Source organism: Ranitomeya imitator, chromosome 8 (assembly GCF_032444005.1).
Source record: "Ranitomeya imitator isolate aRanImi1 chromosome 8, aRanImi1.pri, whole genome shotgun sequence".
NCBI classification, from domain to species: Eukaryota; Metazoa; Chordata; class Amphibia; order Anura; family Dendrobatidae; genus Ranitomeya; species Ranitomeya imitator.
Genome location: NC_091289.1, coordinates 19800264 through 19823650, shown reverse-complemented (window position 1 = coordinate 19823650; position 23387 = coordinate 19800264). Strand labels below are relative to the sequence as shown.

General features: G+C 46.3%; 1 protein-coding gene across 1 annotated transcript in view; it reads left to right on the top strand.

Annotated features, from left to right (window-relative positions):
* The first annotated feature begins 12355 nt into the window (after positions 1-12355).
* The window catches only part of LOC138647489 (uncharacterized), a 79365-nt gene continuing 68333 nt past the window's right edge, over positions 12356-23387 (top strand). The window contains exons 1-3 of the mRNA XM_069736507.1: positions 12356-12613; positions 14844-15009; positions 15179-15216. Of these exons, the coding sequence (XP_069592608.1) occupies positions 12598-12613; positions 14844-15009; positions 15179-15216 (220 nt within the window). The 5' untranslated portion in view covers positions 12356-12597. The remainder of the gene's footprint in view (positions 12614-14843; positions 15010-15178; positions 15217-23387) is intronic.

Here is a 23387-nt window from a genome sequence, read left to right as displayed (position 1 = left end):
AGACCTTTTGGAAAAATGAGATGTTTTATAGCGTTTGGACAGCCAGTAGCTTTGTCAGGGAGTGGCCATCTCACCTGCCTATAGTTTATAAAACTTCTGTTGTGTAACATCAGGATTCTAATCAGAATAACAGGTTGTGTAAGAAATATTTGCTGACAATGACTTAATATCTAACGCTGCATTCTTGTGTGACAGAGGGTGGAAGTTATGAAAGTTGCTTTAATTAACTAAAAAAAACTCACTGAGTAGAACCAGAAACGTAGCTGCTTATAAAACTCTTGCATAACTTTAGTAAGCCATCCATGCTTAGGGAAATGCAATCAATAGATCAGAGATGTAAGTGCAGTTATTAAGGGCACATTTTGCATTGAAATTAATTTTTGTAATCTATCCATAAGATATTTGAATTTAAGGATTGTTTAAGAAGATGAACTTTAAGAACTGTTGCAATTTCCCCGTCTATGCTCTGCACAAAGGTTGGTTCCATTCACTTATGGATTTTACTCTGTACCGCCACGGTCTCTTGTGGCTTCTACACCACTACCTCACCCATAGATGCAAATTTCAGTGTTGAAGGGTTCAAAATACTCTTCCCAGTGTGGCCAACACAGTTCCAAGCCAAATCTCAGCCAGAAAACTAACTCTACTGCAACTTTCATCATTTGCTTCTAAAGTGCAGGAGGAGGGAGGACTTTCTCATACTCAAACTCATGCTTGGCCAACACACTCTTGACCCCACCAGTCTTTTTACTGTGCCAGACCAGGTTGGACAGATTTTGCCTTAGGCATCAAATTGGCCAATCTCAAAGCAACCTCTAGTCACTACAGTTTCGGACTGGTGCCCTCACAGCTCTCACCAAATAGGCAATGGCTCCCAAAGTCTCTGAGTTTCTTAACCAGCTCAGCAACTTTGTTTATTATTATTATTTATTGATATAGCACCATTGATTCCATGGTGCTGTACATGAGAAGGGGTTACACACAAATTACAGATATCACTTACAGTAAACAAACTAACAATGACAGACTGATACAGAGGGGCGTACATTCTACAGGATTATGGGGAAGGAGAGAATAGGTTGAGGGTTGCAGGAGCTCCGGTGTTGGTGAGGCGGTAGCTTCGGTAGTGAGGAGGCAGCGGGGTCAGTGCAGGCTGTAGGCTTTCCTGAAGAGATGGGTTTTCAGGTTCCGTCTGAAGGATCCGAATGTGGTTGATAGTCAGACGTGTTGGGGCAAAGAATTCCAGAGGATGGGGAATATTCGGGAGAAGTCTTGGAGGCGGTTGGATGAGGAGCGAATAAGTGTGGAGGAGAGAAGGAGGTCTTGGGAGGACCGGAGATCACGTGAGGGAAGATATTGGGAGATTAGTTCAGAGATATATGGAGGAGACAGGTTGTGGATGGCTTTGTAGGTCAGTATTAGTAATTTGAACTGGATACGCTGAGGGAATGGGAGCCAGTGAAGAGATTTGCAGAGGGGGGAAGCAGGGGAGTAGTGAGGAGAGAGATGAATTAGTCAGGCAGCAGAGTTAAGGATGGACTGGAGAGGTGCAAGGGTGTTAGCAGGGAGGCCGCAGAAAAGGATGTTGCAGTAGTCAAGGCGGGAGATGATGAGGGCATGCACAAGCATTTTAGTAGATTGACTGTTGAGGAAAGGACGGATTCTGGAGATATTTTGGAGCTGGAGGCGACATGAGGTTGAAGGACAGGGCAGAGTCGAAGGTTACTCCGAGGCAGCGGACTTCCGGTACGGGGGAAAGCATGATGTCGTTGATTGCGATAGATAGGTCAGGTAAGGAAGATCTATGGGATGGAGGAAAGATGATGAGTTCAGATTTGTCCACATTGAGTTTGAGGAAGCGAGCAGCTCTACCTCTCTGTCTCCTCTTTGGAACCCTTTCACTCTCTCCTCTTATGCTGTCTATACTTAGGTCTTGCTCCCCAACTTTATTAAAACTTTTTGAGTCTCTCGACCTCCACATCGATACTCATAATTAGACTAACTAGGCAAGACTCTCAAAGTGCTCTACAGTCCTGCTCATCGTTGTTGGCACCCATGAAGTTTAAGTACATAATGTGGAATATCTCCTGAAAAAAATGAATCAACTGAAACAGTTATTTTGTATAGAGCACTCGATATGAAAGCGCAAAAGTTAAACAATAATTTAACACAGTAAACAATGAAAGGAAAAAAATAGAAAAACCTGAATCTTACTGTGACACTGGTATTGGCACCCTTTACATTAAATTAGTATGGAAACACATTTTGAGTCATCTGTGGTAAATCACAAATGAGAATCACCAGTAATTAATTGTCGGTGCCCATGTGACATTAATTAACCAATGAATGATGGCTTCAGTATTTTAAAAAGCCACATCGTAAGCCCTGTTCCTTTGTCACAATGGTGAAGACAAAGGAGCAGTCTGAGGACATCAGAACTTTTATTATTAGCACACACAAGAAAGGGTATTTTCCATCTCCAAAGACCTTGGTATCCCAGTTTCAACAGTGCAAAATACCGGATTACGTACCGGTAATGCTCTTTTATAGAGCCCACGACAGCACCCACTAGAGAGAGGGGATCCGCCCCTAGGAACAGGAAACCTACAGAGAGATAAAAGGGGCGGCCCCCCCTCGCTCCTCAGTTGTTTTACAGAGAATAGGAGGAACCGCCGCCAGGTTTTAGTTAACAGGTTCGGGTATATACATATATATACATATTTACAACCTCATACTATATCTTCTAATATTTACACCTCACCAAAAAAGCACCATGTGCAACTATATACAGAAAAGGGAGGGATGTGAATGGGTGCTGTCGTGGGCTCTATAAAAGAGCATTACCGGTACGTAATCCGGTATTTTCTATTCGCCACGACAGCACCCACTAGAGAGAATTGCAGAGACTATAGACTGGGTGGGTTTACTGAGTCAAGGACCGATACACCAAAAGTTAGATCAGAAGCTGAGGATAGATCTAATCTATAATGCTTATAGAAGGTATTCGGTGAAGACCAAGTTGCAGCCTTACATATAAGGTCTATTGGCACATTTGCCCTTTCTGCCCAGGAAGTCGACAAGGCTCTTGTAGAGTGCGCTCCCACATGCATTGGAGGATCTTTCCCTCCAGCCTTATACGCCAAGATTATTGCCTCTCTGATCCAGCGAGATAATGTGTTCTTTGTGACTCCGGCACCCTTGGTTTTACCCTGAAAAGACACAAAGAGAGCCCTACTCTTCCTCCAGTCCCTAGTTCTCTCTAAATAGGCTAAGACAGTCCTTTTTACGTCTAGGGTGTGAAGTCTTTCTTCTTCTGGAGTTGAGTGGTTCTCATAAAAGGTAGGTAACAGGATCTCCCTGGGATCTATGAAAGGTAGAAGCCACCTTAGGGAGATAACAAGGATCTGTTTTTAAAAGTATCCGATCTGATGTTACCACAAAAAAGGGAGGATCTATAGATAAAGCATGAAGATCACTTACTCTTCTGGCAGAAACTAATGCCACTAATAATACCGTTTTTAAAGAAATATTTTTTAGTGAGGCTGCATGGAGAGGCTCAAAAGGTGATTGAGTCAATGCATTTAGGACTATCGATAGATCCCACTGAGGGACCCGAGGTATGCTAATTGGTCTCGATCTCTCACAGGCAGATATAAACCGAGATATCCATTTATTACCTGCTACATCAAAATTAAAAAGAGCTCCTAAGGCTGACACCTGTACTTTCAGAGTGCTTACTGAAAGACCTAATTCCAGACCTTTTTGTAGAAATTCCAATATTGGAAATATAGGAATATCAGCGGAAAGTTGTGTAGTATGGAATTGAAGGAATTTCCTCCAAATTCTAACATAAATCCTGGTAGTTGAGGGTTTTCTACTTTTCATCAGAGTATCTATTAACCCACTAGAAAACCCCCTGAGATTTAGTAACTGCCTCTCAAACTCCAGGCAGTTAAATTCATGCCCTTTGCCTGAGGATGAAGGAACGGACCCTGAGAGAGCAGGTCCTTGGATTGAGGCAGAATCCACGGGTCCGACACTGACATCGCCCTCAGCCATGAGAACCATGGCCTTTTGGGCCAGAATGGGGCTATTAATAGAATTCTTGCTCCTTCTTCCCTTATTTTTCTTATTACCAAAGGTAGTAGATTCCATGGAGGAAAAGCATATGCCAGGTCGAAAGTCCAGGGTACTTGGAGGGCATCGAGTATGTCCGGCTTGTCCTCCCTGTTTAGAGAGGCAAACGCCCTGACCTGTCGGTTGGCTCTTGTGGCAAACAAGTCTATTTGAGGAATACCCCATTGCGCTGTTATCATTTTGAAAATTTTTCTGTTTAGCATCCATTCCCCTTGATGGAGGGTGTGACGGCTCAGAAAATCGGCACGAAAGTTGTCTGTGCCCCTGATGTGAACTGCTGATAGTGATAGCAGATGACCTTCGGCTAATTCCATGATGTCTGATGCCAGCTCCCTGAGTCTGTCCGACCGCGTACCTCCTTGATGGTTTAAGTAAGCTACTGCCGTGGTGTTGTCGGAGAACACTCTTGTGTGAGAGCCGCTGAGCTGAGGAAGAAAGTGAAGTAGGGAATAATATATCGCCCTCAACTCTTTGACATTCGAAGAACTATCCAGGTCCGAACTAGACCAAAGATCCTGAACCCACTGATCCTTAAAATGTGCCCCCCAGCCTTTAGGACCAGCATCTGTGGTCACTATACTAGAGGGGGAAATTACCCAGAGAACCCCCCTTGAAAGGTTTTTCTGATTTAACCACCACTTAAGGGAGTGTAATACTTCCGTTGTTAGATAAACTGTTCTATCCAGACAGCCTCTATTCTTGATGTCTTCCTCTAATATAAATTTTTGTAGAAGCCTAGTATGAGCCTGAGCCCACTGGACCGCAGGAATACACGATGTCAGAGAACCTAGTAATGACATGCTCTGTCTGAGTGACATACTACGATTTTCTATTGCTAAGGATACCTTATCAACTATGGAGAATTTCTTATCCTCAGGCAGCTTACAAATCTGGTCAGCTGAATCTAGAAGGAGCCCCAGGAATTTCTGACACTTAACAGGCTGAAGTCTAGATTTTTCCCAATTAACCAGCCACCCCAGGGATTGTAAGGAAATCACTACTTCCCGTAACCTCTGCTCACACTGTAGGGGGTCTTTACCCACAATCAATAGGTCATCTAGATATGGAATGACTAAAGTATCTTTTACTCTTAGGAAAGACATAACTTCCAATAGCAATTTTGTGAAAACCCTTGGGGCCATGGATAATCCGAAGGGCATCGCCTTATATTGTAGATGACGAATTTGTCCCTCTATACAGACTGCTACCCGAAGGAACTGCTGGAATAAATGATGTATAGGAATATGATAGTAAGCATCCTTAAGATCCAATACTACCATGTAACAGTTTGGAAATAGATTCTTTATGGCTGAACGAATGGATTCCATTTTGAATGTTTTAGGCCTTATAAAGGAGTTCAGCTTTCTTAAATTAATTATGGTTCTGAAAGAGCCATCCGGCTTACTAATCAGAAACAAGGGAGAATAAAATCCCCTCCCCATCTGGGAAGATGGGACTTCCACTAGGACTTGTTTGCGTAGGAGGGTTTTAACCTCTGTTTCAAGCGCCTCTTGCTGAGGCCTGGATCTTAAGGTGGTAAGGAGGAAGGAGTCCGGTGGAGTTCTAATAAAGTCTAATGTGAGGCCTGAAGATATTAATTTAATGGCCCAAGTATTTATTGTTATCTCTTCCCATTGTTGCCTAAACTGTTTTAATCTTCCACCCACTGGAGGAATATAATTACTGGAATTTGTCGGCTGGCTTGAATGGACGTTTATTAAACAGGTTTCCTTTTTGTTTAAAATCCTTATTGTTCCATCTGTCTCTGAAGCCTCCCTTCTTTCCGAATGGTGGCTTCCTGAAGGCCCTTCTGTAAGATGGAACAAAGGGATTAGGGAATCCTTTTTTTCTTTCACCTGCCTTCGTGAGTATATCGTCAAGGACTGTTCCAAACAGGTACTCACCCTGACAGGGTATGGCACATAATTTGGATCTAGATTGGGCATCTCCTTTCCAGTTTTTTAGCCATAAAGCCCGCCTAGCCGTATTGGAGATATTAGCTGTTCTGGCCGCCAGTCGTAGGGAGTCAATAGAGGCATCCGATATAAAGGCAGCCGCACCTTTGATCAAAGGGATAGATGCTCGTAACTTCTCCCTGGATACACCATTTTTAATATTTTGCTCCAGCTGATCCAGCCAGACTAACATTGACCTGCCAGTACATGTGGCTGCAATTGCCGGTTTGAATGCCGTGACACAGGCCTCCCACGATTTTTTAAGGAGCGCATCTGATTTTCGGTCCATGGGATCTGATAAGGAACCTGCATCTTCCACGGGCAAGGAGAACCGGCGAGATGTAGATGCAACTGCAGCATCGACCTTTGGTATTTTGGTCCATGTACTCAAATCTTCGTCATCAAAGGGGTAGCGCCTCTTACAGGGTATTGGTACCAACCCTTTTTGACCTTTACCCCATTCCTTCTTAACGAGGTCCTTTATGGCCTGGTTTATTGGAAACACGTGGCCTTTCCGTTGGGAAAGACCAGCAAACATGATTTCCTGTGGTGTTTGGGGTTCTTTTGACTCAGATACCCCCATCGTATTTCTCACCGATTTAACCAAGTTGTTTATGCCTTCAGTTGGAAAGCAAACAAAGTCTTCTTCCCCTGAAGAATCAGACAGTTGAGAGACATCAGAGTCGACCTCCCCACTCTCTGCTGACGTGTCAGCTCTAGGTGAGGATACTCTTCTTTTCTTTTTCTCGATATTAATCGAGGAAGAACCGCCCCCTAACGACTGAAGTTCTTCCCGAATTATGAGCCGTATCTCATTCATTTTCACCGATTCCTCCTGCCGTAAGGTGTTATCTATACATGCCTGACATAGACTCTTAGTATAGGAGTCAGGCAGGGGTTCGGTACATATAGCACATTGTTTGTGCTTACTCTTCCCCGTCCTCTTTGCCTAGAATAATACAAGCAAAGGAATCAATATATGCTTCAGTGAAGCTATGTGTACACTCACCCAGCGTATTAATTTTACCGGCTGCGGGGTTGCCTTAGTTTGGGATGTGGAACGGGACGATTTCCTTCCCGATTTATCAGTGGAGTCACTTATCTTAGAGTGTCCACTGCTCTTTTTCCTGGTTTCGCTACTAGGTACTAGTGGCTCTTCCATGGAGTGCACACGGACCTCCTCTTGGGACGACATAATGCACACTGACTGCACTTCTAATCCTGACCTTTATAGTGTAGCCACTCCTGCATACATCCCCTCCTAAATTTTTTTTTTTTTTACTCACAAGTCCGGCGTCCGGACACTGGGATCGCATGGGGGAATCCAATATGGCGGTTCCCCCGGAAATGGTCCTCTGACACCGCGACCCCGGAAGTTCAAGCTTCCTTCCATGGGACGCCGACGCTACTGCGCATGCGCCCGCGTCTGCTGCATACCGGAAGCGCCCTAAGCGCTGCTTCCCACACCATGTCGCCTCTTACCTCTGGAGGGAACGGAGGGAAGATTCCGCCCAGGGACGCCGCACCGCTGCTCAGCTCCACTTAGGAGGGCATTACCGCAGGTATCCACACTGCGCCGTGCATTCATTAGCACTTACCCAACGGTGTCCCAGCAGGGAGACCGTTGGCACTTTCAGGCTTCCCTGTCAGCCGCACCAGATGAGGGGGGAGCCCACAGGAACATTCCCCCGACACTGTCCACCTGCTCTGGGACCCCTGTCGCTCAGCAGAGTCGGTACAGGCGGTAGCCCAGGCAGGCCTTCCTCTTCTTAGCCATAGAGTTTTCTCTGTGGGTTCCCTTCTAGGAACAGGAAACCAACTGAGGAGCGAGGGGGGCCGCCCCTTTTATCTCTCTGTAGGTTTCCTGTTCCTAGGGGCGGATCCCCTCTCTCTAGTGGGTGCTGTCGTGGCGAATAGAAAATGTTATTAAGAAGTTTGCCAAGCATGAAACCATCAAGAACCTCCCTGGATGTGGGGGAAAGAGGAAAATTGACAAGAGATGTCTTCAAAGGTTGGCACGAACGGTGGAAAAATCACCACATCAAACTTCCAAGACCTGAAGGCCAAACTGGAACAGTCTGGGGTTATGGTTTCAACAAGTACCATATGACAAACACTAAACCAAGCAAAGCTTTATGGGCAAAGGCCAAGGAAGTAATCATTGCTGAAGGCATAAAAAAGAACCACTGATCTTTGCCAAAGAGTACATGACAAACCACAATACTTCTGCGAAAATGTTCTGTGAACAGATGAAACAAAAATGGAGCTTTTTGGCAATGAAAAGCAATAGTTTGTTTACAGATGGCGCAATGAGTTTAAAAGGAAAAGAACACACTACCAACAGTTAAGCATGGTGGAGGATCCATAATGCTGTGAGGTTGCTTTGCAGTATCTGGTACTGGAGGCCTTGACTGTATCACAGGAGTCATGAAATCAGAGAATTATCAAGATTTTTTAGAGCAAAATGTCCTACCCAGGGTATGAAACCTTGGTTTGGTTCAAAGCTCATGGATCTTACAGCAAGACAATGACCCAAACCCCATATCCAGAAGTTCACAGGAATGGTTTAAAAATAAAAAAATGGACTGTTTTAAAATGACCATCAAAGAGTACTGCCCTCATTCCCACTGAAAATCTTTGGGGAGAGCTGAAATCTACCATTGGGAAAAAGACCCCTGCAAACATTCAAGAGCTTGAACAAAATGTGAAGGAAGAGTGGGAGAAAATACCAGCTGAGAAGTGCAAGAAGCTTATTGATGGCTACAAGAAACATTTGGAGGCTGTCATCAATGGCCAAGGGTGTGCAACCAAGTATTACTTAAGTGCCTTTATTGTTGCACATGCTGTTTATTCTATTTCTTCTTTGAAATTGCAACATCTAAGTTTAAAAACAATAACTTATTGTTGTATTACTTTGGACCATTAATTAAAAAATTTTGAGGATATAACTTTGGTACATTTCCATTTATTTCTGATGATATTGTACAGTTTATGAAAAAAATTAAGGGGTGCCAATAATGGTGACCAGAACTGTACCTCTCCGTCTCCTCTTGCCTGCCAAGCTTTGGATCCCTTTCACGCTCTCCTCTTAAGGCATCTGTACTCAAGTCTTGCTCCACAACTTCACTCAAATTGGACCTTTCCATCGATATCCGTACTTAGACTAGATCCACTGACACCCTTAGCATGTCCACCGTCATAGTTATCCGCATTCGTGTTACGGACATTTTAGTCCCTTCCTGGAATGACCTCAACAATGTCCAAAACGCTCATTTCCGGGTAGGGTTAGTGTAAACTCAACCTCTTTAATGAATTTGATGGGACAATTGAGCGTCAAGAATTATTTTGTTTACACCCCTTTCTCAGATTTCTACAAGTAATATCACAAAAAAAATTTGATTTAAGAGAATCCAATTTTTTTTAAAAAGTTTGAGCTTAATTCCATTGGCCTTGAACTGATTCGCTCATCAGTCTTTGGAAACCATTACATGTGAGCTCTGTTGAACTTGGATGGAAGGCAACTTTCTGTTTTACATAGAAGGCGAAATGTCCAGGAAAAGTAGCATCATCTCTATCTTTTACTTTCTGTTATCAGGTACGTATATTCTATAGATCATATTGCTGAACTCTTACACACCTTTAGATGAAGTTATTAAGAAGCAACGCTCAGGCTTGTGAGGTGCGGGGCTATGTAACACTCATTTGGGCAGGGCGTTCTGCCGGCTTGTGTAACCCTAGAGATGTTACATAAAGCAGGAGAGATAGGAGCTGACTCAGCACGTGCACTGGAGCGACTGTACAGTGCAGACCTCACTACCGTACACCAACAGAACACTCCGCTACATATATTGTAGGTCAGCGGGAGGGGGGTTAGGATTTCTTGTCCAGGCTCATCCTCTTGTCACCTAAAGCCATTGTACGACTGAAGACCTACTAAGAAATTAACAAATTCTTTTAACTAAATTCCAAACTCCTCGAATATCAAGCAGTGAATCTTCTTGAGCAGACAAGGGAGTACCATGGAAAAATCCCATGGTACGTGTCCTATAGTCTCTACCACTGCGCCACTCTACAACATGCATCCAGACGCCGGGGGAACATTCACTCATCCGAGAGGCATCAATTTAATAAAATATTTCAGACTTTAAATATTCAAATAATTTAGTCCTTGTAACAATGAAAAGTTATATAAAATAGGAAATATACTCCGGAATGCAACATTATGAACTTTTATGTAGCTTTGCAATTTTTCAAAATTCTTGCAAAATTTTATTTTTAAGTATGTTAAACATGTTATTGAAATTTTAATTTTTTTTATAAAGTACTTTTACTTTGCTCACTTTGTTTCAGCTACTTTCACAATTTATTTTGTTACATCATATCTCCATAAATATTTTTATTTTAATATCAGACCAACAGGTTGTGTAAGGAATATTTGCCGACAATTTACTGACAACGAATTGTTATCTAACGCTGCATTCTTTTATGACAGAGGATGAACGTTATAAAAGTTGATTTGATGAAATAAAAAAAAACCTCGAAGACCTCACTGAGTAGAAGCAGAAACGTAGTTTCTTATGAAACTCTGGCATAACTTTAGTAAGCCATCCAAGCTTAGGGCAAAGCAATTGATAGATCAGAGAATTGAGTGCAGTTATTAAGTGCACATTTTGCATTAAATTAAGTTTTTGAAATGTACCCATGAAATCCTTCCCCATCTATGCTCTACCCATCGGAGGGCTCCAATAACCTATTATGGATTTTTTTTGCACCTCCACAGTCTATTATGGCTTCTACACCACTTCTTCACCCATAGATGCAAATTTCCGTGTTGCAGGTTGCAAAATACTCTTCCCAAAGTGGCCAACACAGTTCCAAGTCAAGTTCCAGCCAGAAAACTCTACTGTGACTTTAATCATTTGCTTCTAAAGTGCAGGAGGAGGAAGGACTTACTCGTACTCAAACTCATTCTCGGCCAACACACCCTTGACCCCACCAGTCTTCTTACTGTGCAAGACCAGGTTGGACATGTTTCATCATATGTCTCAAAGTGGCCAATCTTTAAGCAACCTACAGTTTCGGGCTGGTACACTCTCAGATCTCACCAAATAGGCAATGGCTCCTAAAGTCTCTGAGTTTCTTAACCAGTTTAGCAACTTTATTAATGGCAGCTCTTCCTCTCTGTCTCCTCTTTGCATCCCTTTCACTCTCTCCTCTTATGTTGTCTATACTAATGTCTTTTTCCCCAACTTCATTAAAACTTTTTGAGTCACTTAACCTCTCCATCGATACCCGTACATAGACTAACTCCACTGACAATCTTAGCTGGTCCACAGTCATAGTTATCAGTATTCGTGTTAGGGACATTTTAGTCCCTTCCTGGAACAACCTCAAGGATGTCAAAAATGCTTATTTCTGGGTTGGGTTAGTGCAAACCCAACCTCATTAATTAATTTGATGGGATCGTCACAGATTCGAGACAGTTTGTATCTATCCACAGGCTCGCCACATGGTCACTGCCACACTCATTGCTCTACCACCAAAGGCTCATTACACCTCTTCTGACTTCTCGTGTCAGCTATGCAGTGATAAACGTCTCTGCCACCTTCTGTTCCCCTGACAACTTTACTTTATAATGTCTTCAGTACTTTGTGTCCAGTCTCCAGTCTTCTCCACAACAACTTATGTTCTCTTTTTCCATCCCTCCACAGACACCCACCACTTTGTGTCCTCTTGCCCAGCCCTTCCAAAAAAATAACCCTCGATGCCTTCTGCATTTCCACCACCTGCTCTACAAAGGCTCGTGAGCCTTTATTTTTCACCCCTTTCTTAAAGTTACATAAATAAAATCACAAAACCTTTGGGTTTGAAAGAATATCCATTTTGTTGGAAAGTTGGAGCTGAATTCAATTGGGCGCGAACTGATTCGCTCATCAGTCTTCGGAATCCGTTACACGTGAGCTCTGTTGAACTTGGATGGAAGGCAACTTTCTGTTTTACATAGAAGGCGAAATGTACAGGAAAAGTAGCATCATCTCTATCTTTTACTTTCTGTTATCAGGTGCGTATATTCTATAGATCATATTGCTGAACTCTTACACACCTTTAGATGAAGTTATTAGGAAACAACGCTCAGGCTTGTGAGGTGCGGGGCTATGTAACACTCATTTGGGCAGGGCGTTCTGCCGGCTTGTGTAACCCTAGAGATGTTACATAAAGCAGGAGAGATGTGAGCTGGCTCAGCACGTGCACTGGAGCGACTGTACAGTGCAGACCTCACTACCGTACACCAACAGGACACTCCGCTACATATATTGTAGGTCAGCGGGAGGGGGGTTAGGATTTCTTGTCCAGGCACATTACAGCTCATCCTCTTGTCACCTAAAGCCATTGTATGACTGAAGACCTACTAAGAAATTAACAAATTCTTTTAACTAAATTCCAAACTCCTCGAATATCAAGCAGTGAATCTTCTTGAGCAGACGAGGGAATACGAGGGGACACCATGGAAAAATCCCAAGGTACGTGTCCTATAGTCTCTACCACTGCGCCACTCTACAACATGCATCCAGACGCCGGGGGAACATTCACTCATCCGAGAGGCATTAATTTAATAAAATATTTCAGACTTTAAATATTCAAAGAATTTAGTCCTTGTAACAATGTAAAGTTATATAAAATAGGAAATATACTCCGGAATGTAACATTATGAACGACTATGTAGCTCTGTAATTCTTAAAAAATCTAGCAAAATATTATTATTATTATTTTTTATTATTATTATACATTTTTATAGCGCCATTTATTCCATGGCGCTTTACATGTGAATACGGGGCAAATATAGACAAATACATTAAACATGAGCAGATAACAAGGCACACGAGTACATAAGGAGGGAGGACCCTGCCCGCGAGGGCTCACAGTCTGCAGGGGGTGGGTGAGGATACACTAGGAGAGGGAAGAGCTGGCTGTACGGCTGTTCAGTAGGTTGAGGATCACTGCAGGCTGTAGGCTTGTCGGAAGAGATGAGTAATTATTAAATAGTAAAATATTATTTATAAGTAAAAACAGAAATCACTATCAACATATGTTGAAAAAAGTCACAGCACTATGAAAAATGTGTGGTTTTCTATTCACCTTTATAAAGTCTATCTATTATCTATCATCTATCTATTTATCTATGTATCTATTATCTATCGATCTATCTATCTATTATCCATCTATTATCTATCTATTATCTATCTATTATCTATCTATAATCTATATTATCTATCTATAGATCTATATTATCTATTATCTATCTATTATCTATCTATTATATATCTATCTATTATCTGTCTATTATTTATCTATTATCTATCTATATCTATCATCTATCTATCTATCTATCTATCTATCTATCTATCTATCTATCTATCTATCTATCTATCTATATATCTATATCTATAGATCTATATTATCTATCATCTATCTATTATTTATCTATCTATTATATATCTATCTATTATCTATCTATTACCTATCTATTATCTATCTATCATCTATTATCTATCTATTATCTATCTATCTATTATCTATCTATCTATCTATCTATCTATCTATCTATCTATCTATCTATCATCTATTATATATCTATCTATTATCTATCTATTACCTTTCTATCTGTATCACTTTATCACTAAACGATTTTATTGACTGCTTCACAGATCAGTAGGAGACATACAATAAACCTTTTAACTTTCCATAAATATTTTCCAGATATTATATTGAACTGTGCTTCCTTGAGTCTCCTAATGCCACAATAATAATACAGTAAATAATCTCATTTTATCCGCACCATGAATAGATACTGAGATTATAAAAAGTTCCTTTGTGTTATCAGTCACGTGGAATCTTACATTCTGCAAGGTGACATTACGAGTTTCCTTTCCTAATTCCATGATCAATTACTAGTCAGACAGACCCCGCCCTAACTTTGATGAAATAGACTTTTTTGACAATGATACTAGATATTTTAGGGAATTACATCTTGGTTAGTTGTCATATGATCTTATGGGAAGTTTAAAATGTTTGCTCACCTTAAAGGGGTTGTCCAGGACTTTAATATTGATGGCCTATCCTCATCTGTTAGTGGTGTCGGGGGTGGCTGGAACTGATCAGTTATGAAGTTGCACAGCTCCATTGACTGCATAGTGGCCGCGGCCACTTGTGTTGATTTGAATAGGGGGTGGATGTGCAGTACCGGCCGAGGCCACTATACAGCCGATGGAGCTGAACAGTCACTGCTAACACTGGTAACAGCTGATTGGTGGGAGTACCGGGTGTCGCATCACCACCGATCAGACATTGATGACCTATACTAAGGATGAATCATCGATGTAAAAGGCCTGGACAACTCCATTAAGCACTAAACATCTATATTTCTAGAAACACTGGCAACACTGCAAATTCTGGATTAGTCTACAGGCCCAGAAAAGGCCTTCTCTTCAGCTGTTCACAATAAACCTAGCCCTAAATATGGCTGATTAACCCCTCTCAGCACTTAGAATGCTAGAACATTTTTTGCAGGTTCATGTCACTGAGGCTAACATCCTTAGTGACACATATCTCCCCTCCAAGTATTTTACCAGTGACCTTCTCACAGTTCGCTGTAATAAAAAATTAATATAGTCCTGGATAACCCCTTTAAGAGCATATGTGGGGTCTTTACATTTATAAAATAAATAAAAAACACTCAAGTTTCTTCCATAGACACCCAGCTGGACCTCGTCACAGATTACCTTTCAAAAATCACACATTTATGCAACACCAATGATGGATTTCCTGAAGAGTTGAGAAGTCACCTGCGGAGAGCTTCCATTATTGTTCAGGAGATGAAAGCGTGTCCAAAGGCAGGCGATCCAGGAGAAATTTGCTGGTAACATGTCATCAATGCCGTCTTTGAGTTCATATTGGGAAAACATGGTGACAGGTTCCCTTTAAGGCAATCTGATGCATAATATTGGAAGGGTAGTTGGGGTAAGGGGCATTTGCTCCAGGTTTTGGTTCCCAAAATTTAATAACAAATTATCTTTTCTTCACTTTAGGCGCAGACGATCAGTGGTCAAAGAATGTGAAACCTCGGGTAGGTGAACCAAGTAGGCCAATGGCTCATACATATTATGAAAGTCTATCAGCAGATTCTTCCTTTGCATAGTGTAGCAGTCCAACATTGGGGGGCTCATCACATGGGAATGTCAATGCGGGGGGCCCACAGCATGGGAAAGTCACTGCAGGAGACCCACAGCATGGAAGTCACTGTGGGGGTCCACAGCATGGGAATGTCACTGCAGGAGGCCCAAAGCATGGGGAAGTCACTGTAGGGAGGCCCACAGCATGGGAATGTCACTTCGGGGGGCCGTCAGCATGGGAATGTCACTGCAGGAGGCCCACAGCATGGGAAAGTCACTGTGGGGGGCCCACAGCATGGGAATGTCACTGCGGGAGACCCACAGCATGGGAAAGTCACTGCGGGGGGGCCACAGCATGGGAATGTCACTGCGGGGGGCCCACAGCATGGGAATGTCACTGCGGGCGGCCCACAGCATGGGAATGTCACTGCGGGCGGCCCACAGCATGGGAATGTCACTGCGGGCGGCCCACAGCATGGGAATGTCACTGCAGGAGACCCACAGCATGGAAAAGTCACTGTGGGGGTCCACAGCATGGGCATGTCACTGCAGGAGGCCCAAAGCATGGGGAAGTCACTGTAGGGAGGCCCACAGCATGGGAATGTCACTTCAGGGGGCCCTCAGCATGGGAATGTCACTGCAGGAGGCCCACAGCATGGGAAAGTCACTGTGGGGGGCCCACAGCATGGGAATGTCACTGCGGGAGACCCACAGCATGGGAAAGTCACTGTGGGGGGCCCACAACATGAGAAAGTAACTGCGGGAGACCCCAGCATGGGAATGTCACTGCAGGAGGCCCACAGCATGGGAATGTCACTTTGGGGGGACCATAGCATGGGAATGTCACTGCGGGGGGCCAACAGCATGAGAATGTCACTGCGGGAGGTCCACAACATGGGAAAGTCACTGCAGGGGGCCCACAGCATGGTAATGTCACTGCGGGGGGCCAACAGCATGGGAATGTCACTGCGGGAGGTCCACAGCATGGGAAAGTCACTGCGGGGGGCCCATAGCATGGGAATGTCAGTGCGGGAGGCCCACAGCATGAGAAAGTCACTGCGGGGAGCCCACAGCATGGGAATGTCACTGTGGGGGGCCCACAGCATGGGAATGTCACTGTGGGGGGCCCACAGCATGAGAAAGTCACTGTGGGGGGCCCACAGCATGGGAAAGTCACTGCGGGAGGCCCACAGCATGGGAAAGTCACTGCGGGGAGCCCACAGTATGGGAATGTAACTGGGGGGGGCCCACAGCATAGGAATGTCACTGCAGGGGGCCCACAGCATGGGAATGTCACTACAGGAGACCCACAGCATGGGAAAGTCACTGCAGGGGGCCCACAGCATGGGAATGCCACTGCGGGGGGGCCCACAGCATGGAAATGTTATTGCAGGTGGCCCACAGAATGGAAATGTCACTGCAGGAGGCCCACAGCATGGGAAAGTCACTGTGGGGGGCCCACAGCATGGGAATGTCTCTGTGGGGGGCCCACAGCATGGGAATGTCACTGTGGGGGGCTCACAGCATGGGAAAGTCACTGTGGGAGACCCACAGCATGGGAAAGTCACTGTGGGAGACCCTAGCATGGGAATGTCACTGAAGGAGGCCCACAGCATGGGCATGTCACTGTTGGGGGCCCACAGCAAGGAAATGTCACTGGTAGGGGCCCATAGCATGGGAAAGTCACTGCGGGAGGCCCTTAGCATGGGAATGTCACTGTGGGGGGCCCACAGCATGGGAATGTCACTGTGGGGGGCCCACAGCATGAGAAAGTCACTGTGGGGGGCCCACAGCATGAGAAAGTCACTGTGGGAGACCCACAGCATGGGAAAGTCACTGCGGGGGGCCCATAGCATGGGTATGTCACTGCGGGGGGCCCACAGCATGGGAATGTCACTGTGGGAGGCCCACAACATGGGAAAGTCACTGCAGGGGGCCTACAGCATGGGAATGTCACTGCGGGCGGCCCACAGCATGAAAAGTCAGTGCGGGAGACCCAGAGCATAGGAATGTCACTGCAAGGGGCCCACAGCATGGGAAAGTCACTGCGGGAGGCCCACAGCATGGGAAAGTCACTGCGGGGAGCCCACAGTATGGGAATGTAACTGGGGGGGGCCCACAGCATAGGAATGTCACTGCAGGGGGCCCACAGCATGGGAATGTCACTACAGGAGACCCACAGCATGGGAAAGTCACTGCAGGGGGCCCACAGCATGGGAATGCCACTGCGGGGGGGCCCACAGCATGGAAATGTTATTGCAGGTGGCCCACAGAATGGAAATGTCACTGCAGGAGGCCCACAGCATGGGAAAGTCACTGTGGGGGGCCCACAGCATGGGAATGTCTCTGTGGGGGCCCACAGCATGGGAATGTCACTGTGGGGGGCTCACAGCATGGGAAAGTCACTGTGGGAGACCCACAGCATGGGAAAGTCACTGTGGGAGACCCTAGCATGGGAATGTCACTGAAGGAGGCCCACAGCATGGGCATGTCACTGTTGGGGGCCCACAGCAAGGAAATGTCACTGGTAGGGGCCCATAGCATGGGAAAGTCACTGCGGGAGGCCCTTAGCATGGGAATGTCACTGTGGGGGGCCCACAGCATGAGAAATGGAGAAAACACCATATGCACTACCCGACGTGGTGCCTAAGTAGGGTCCCACACCATATATATAGAAGAAAATAAATGTAGGCACTCAACTTGTGTAGAATTTATAGGTGATTTAATGTAGTCATCAAAATTAAACGTTTCGGTCACAATGGATGGCCTTCTTCAGTAACCGTGCCGCTGTGTCTGGCAGAGACGCGGAATCCACTGCTAGTCAGCTGAGTTGACAAACTCTACACAAGTTAAGTGCCTAAGTTTATTTTCTTCCACAGCATGAGAAAGTCACTGCAGGGAGCCCAAAGCATGGGAATGTCACTGCAGGAGGCCCACAGCATGAGAAAGTCACTATGGGGGCCCACAGCATGGGAATGTCACTGTGGGGGGCCCACAGTATGAGAAAGTCACTGCGGGGGGCCGTCAGCATGGGAATGTCACTGCAGGAGGCCCACAGCATGGGAAAGTCACTGTGGGGGGCCCACAGCATGGGAATGTCACTGCGGGAGACCCACAGCATGGGAAAGTCACTGCGGGGGGGCCACAGCATGGGAATGTCACTGCGGGGGGCCCACAGCATGGGAATGTCACTGCGGGCGGCCCACAGCATGGGAATGTCACTGCGGGCGGCCCACAGCATGGGAATGTCACTGCGGGCGGCCCACAGCATGGGAATGTCACTGCAGGAGACCCACAGCATGGAAAAGTCACTGTGGGGGTCCACAGCATGGGCATGTCACTGCAGGAGGCCCAAAGCATGGGGAAGTCACTGTAGGGAGGCCCACAGCATGGGAATGTCACTTCAGGGGGCCCTCAGCATGGGAATGTCACTGCAGGAGGCCCACAGCATGGGAAAGTCACTGTGGGGGGCCCACAGCATGGGAATGTCACTGCGGGAGACCCACAGCATGGGAAAGTCAATGTGGGGGGCCCACAACATGAGAAAGTAACTGCGGGAGACCCCAGCATGGGAATGTCACTGCAGGAGGCCCACAGCATGGGAATGTCACTTTGGGGGGACCATAGCATGGGAATGTCACTGCGGGGGGCCAACAGCATGAGAATGTCACTGCGGGAGGTCCACAACATGGGAAAGTCACTGCAGGGGGCCCACAGCATGGTAATGTCACTGCGGGGGGCCAACAGCATGGGAATGTCACTGCGGGAGGTCCACAGCATGGGAAAGTCACTGCGGGGGGCCCATAGCATGGGAATGTCAGTGCGGGAGGCCCACAGCATGAGAAAGTCACTGCGGGGAGCCCACAGCATGGGAATGTCACTGTGGGGGGCCCACAGCATGGGAATGTCACTGTGGGGGGCCCACAGCATGAGAAAGTCACTGTGGGGGGCCCACAGCATGAGAAAGTCACTGTGGGAGACCCACAGCATGGGAAAGTCACTGCGGGGGGCCCATAGCATGGGTATGTCACTGCGGGGGGCCCACAGCATGGGAATGTCACTGTGGGAGGCCCACAACATGGGAAAGTCACTGCAGGGGGCCTACAGCATGGGAATGTCACTGCGGGCGGCCCACAGCATGAAAAGTCAGTGCGGGAGACCCAGAGCATAGGAATGTCACTGCAAGGGGCCCACAGCATGGGAAAGTCACTGCGGGAGGCCCACAGCATGGGAAAGTCACTGCGGGGAGCCCACAGTATGGGAATGTAACTGGGGGGGGCCCACAGCATAGGAATGTCACTGCAGGGGGCCCACAGCATGGGAATGTCACTACAGGAGACCCACAGCATGGGAAAGTCACTGCAGGGGGCCCACAGCATGGGAATGCCACTGCGGGGGGGCCCACAGCATGGAAATGTTATTGCAGGTGGCCCACAGAATGGAAATGTCACTGCAGGAGGCCCACAGCATGGGAAAGTCACTGTGGGGGGCCCACAGCATGGGAATGTCTCTGTGGGGGGCCCACAGAATGGGAATGTCACTGTGGGGGGCTCACAGCATGGGAAAGTCACTGTGGGAGACCCACAGCATGGGAAAGTCACTGTGGGAGACCCTAGCATGGGAATGTCACTGAAGGAGGCCCACAGCATGGGCATGTCACTGTTGGGGGCCCACAGCAAGGAAATGTCACTGGTAGGGGCCCATAGCATGGGAAAGTCACTGCGGGAGGCCCTTAGCATGGGAATGTCACTGTGGGGGGCCCACAGCATGGGAATGTCACTGTGGGGGGCCCACAGCATGGGAATGTCTCTGTGGGGGGCCCACAGAATGGGAATGTCACTGTGGGGGGCTCACAGCATGGGAAAGTCACTGTGGGAGACCTACAGCATGGGAAAGTCACTGTGGGAGACCCTAGCATGGGAATGTCACTGAAGGAGGCCCACAGCATGGGCATGTCACTGTTGGGGGCCCACAGCAAGGAAATGTCACTGGTAGGGGCCCATAGCATGGGAAAGTCACTGCGGGAGGCCCTTAGCATGGGAATGTCACTGTGGGGGGCCCACAGCATGAGAAATGGAGAAAACACCATATGCACTACCCGACGTGGTGCCTAAGTAGGGTCCCACACCATATATATAGAAGAAAATAAATGTAGGCACTCAACTTGTGTAGAATTTATAGGTGATTTAATGTAGTCATCAAAATTAAACGTTTCGGTCACAATGGATGGCCTTCTTCAGTAACCGTGCCGCTGTGTCTGGCAGAGACGCGGAATCCACTGCTAGTCAGCTGAGTTGACAAACTCTACACAAGTTAAGTGCCTAAGTTTATTTTCTTCCACAGCATGAGAAAGTCACTGCAGGGAGCCCAAAGCATGGGAATGTCACTGCAGGAGGCCCACAGCATGAGAAAGTCACTATGGGGGCCCACAGCATGGGAATGTCACTGTGGGGGGCCCACAGTATGAGAAAGTCACTGCGGGGGGCCCACAGCATGGATATGTCACTTCGGAGGGCCCACGGCATAGGAAAGTCACTGTGGGGGGCCCACAGCATGGGAATGTCACTGTGGGGGGCCCACAGTATGAGAAAGTCACTGCGGGGGGCCCACAGCATGGATATGTCACTTCGGAGGGCCCACGGCATAGGAAAGTCACTGCGGGAGACCCACAACATGGGAAAGTCACTGTGGGGGGCCACAGCATGGGAACGTCACTGCGGGGGGCCCACAGCATGAGAAAGTCACTGCGGGAGACCCCAGCATTGGAATGTCACTGCAGGAGGCCCACAGCATGGGCATGTCACTATGGGGGGCCCACAGCAAGGAAATGTCACTGTGGAGGGCCCACAGCATGGGAATGTCACTGCAGGGGGCCCACAGCATGGGAATGTCACTTTGGGGGGACCATAGCATGGGAATGTCACTGCAGGAGGCCCACAGCATGGGCATGTCACTTTGGGGGGACCATAGCATGGGAATGTCACTGCAGGAGGCCCACAGCATGGGCATGTCACTATGGGGGGCCCACAGCAAGGAAATGTCACTGTGGAGGGCCCACAGCATGGGAATGTCACTGCAGGGGGCCCACAGCATGGATATGTCACTTCGTAGGGCCCACACCATAGGAAAGTCACTGCAGGAGGCCCATAGCATGGGAATGTCACTGTGGGGGGCCAACAGCATGGCAAAGTCACTGTGGGGGGCCAACAGCATGGGAAAGTCACTGTCCGGGCCCACGGCATGGGAATGTCACTGTGCCGTACCTTGGGATGATTGGTACAGGAAAGTGCCAGAAACGAATTCTGGAGCCACAAGTCAACACCAAACAAGAAGGATTGGGGATGGTTTAGTCGCAGAAACAAGAGCTTGATCATATTTTGGCTATATCCAATTTACCTAGCTTAGTACCGCCCACTGGACTCTTGCAACTAATTAGCATAATCATGGAAAGATAATTTTCTCTGCAAATCAAACTCTACCAGTGCTATGAACAGGGAAGATTGGTACTAGACACAGAATTTACAGTTAGGGCCAGAAATATTTGGACAGTGACACAATTTTCGCGAGTTGGGCTCTGCATGCCACCACATTGGATTTGAAATGAAACCTCTACAACAGAATTCAAGTGCAGATTGTAACGTTTAATTTGAAGGGTTGAACAAAAATATCTGATAGAAAATGTAGGAATTGTACACATTTCTTTACAAACACTCCACATTTTAGGAGGTCAAAAGTAATTGGACAAATAAACATAACCCAAACAAAATATTTTTATTTTCAATATTTTGTTGCAAATCCTTTGGAGGCAATCACTGCCTTAAGTCTGGGACCCATGGACATCAGCAAACGCTGGGTTTCCTCCTTCTTAATTCTTTGCCAGGCCTTTACAGCCGCAGCCTTCAGGTCTTGCTTGTTTGTGGGTCTTTCCGTCTTAAGTCTGGATTTCAGCAAGTGAAATGCATGCTCAATTGGGTTTAGATCTGGAGATTGACTTGGCCATTGCAGAATGTTCCACTTTTTGGCAGTCATGAACTCCTGGGTAGCTTTGGCTGTATGCTTGGGGTCATTGTCCATCTGTACTATGAAGTGCCGTCCAATCAACTTTGCAGCATTTGGCTGAATCTGGGCTGAAAGTATATCCCGGTCCACTTCAGAATTCATCCGGCTACTCTTGTCTGCTCTTATGTCATCAATAAACACAAGTGACCCAGTGCCATTGAAAGGGATGCATGCCCATGCCATCACGTTGCCTCCACCATGTTTTACAGAGGATGTGGTGTGCCTTGGATCATGTGCCGTTCCCTTTCTTCTCCAAACTTTTTTCTTCCCATCATTCTGGTACAGGTTGATCTTTGTCTCATCTGTCCATAGAATACTTTTCCAGAACTGAGCTGGCTTCTTGAGGTGTTTTTCTGTCTATTTTTGGTATTGATGAATGGTTTGCATCTAGATGTGAACCCTTTGTATTTACTGTCATGGAGTCTTCTCTTTACTGTTGACTTAGAGACAGATACACCTACTTCACTGAGAGTGTTCTGGACTTCAGTTGATGTTGTGAACGGGTTCTTCTTCACCAAATTAAGTATGCGGCGATCATCCACCACTGTTGTCATCCGTGGACTCCCAGGCCTTTTTGAGTTCCCAAGCTCACCAGTCAATTCCTTTTTTCTCAGAATGTACCCAACTGTTGATTTTGCTACTCCAAGCATGTCTGCTATCTCTCTGATGGATTTTTTCTTTTTTTTCAGCCTCAGGATGTTCTGCTTCACCTCAATTGAGAGTTCCTTTGACCGCATGTTGTCTGCTCACAGCAACAGCTTCCAAATGCAAAACCACACACCTGGAATCCACCCCTGACCTTTTAACTACTTCATTGATTACAGGTTAACGAGGGAGACGCCTTCAGAGTTAATTGCAGCCCTTAGAGTCCATTGTCCAATTACTTTTGGTCCCTTGAAAAAGAGGACGCTATGCATTACAGAGCTATGATTCCCAAACCCTTTCTCCGATTTGGATGTGGAAACTGTCATATTGCAGCTGGGAGTGTGCACTTTCAGCCCATATTATATATATAATTGTATTTCTGAACATGTTTTTGTAAACAGCTAAAATAACAAAACTTGTG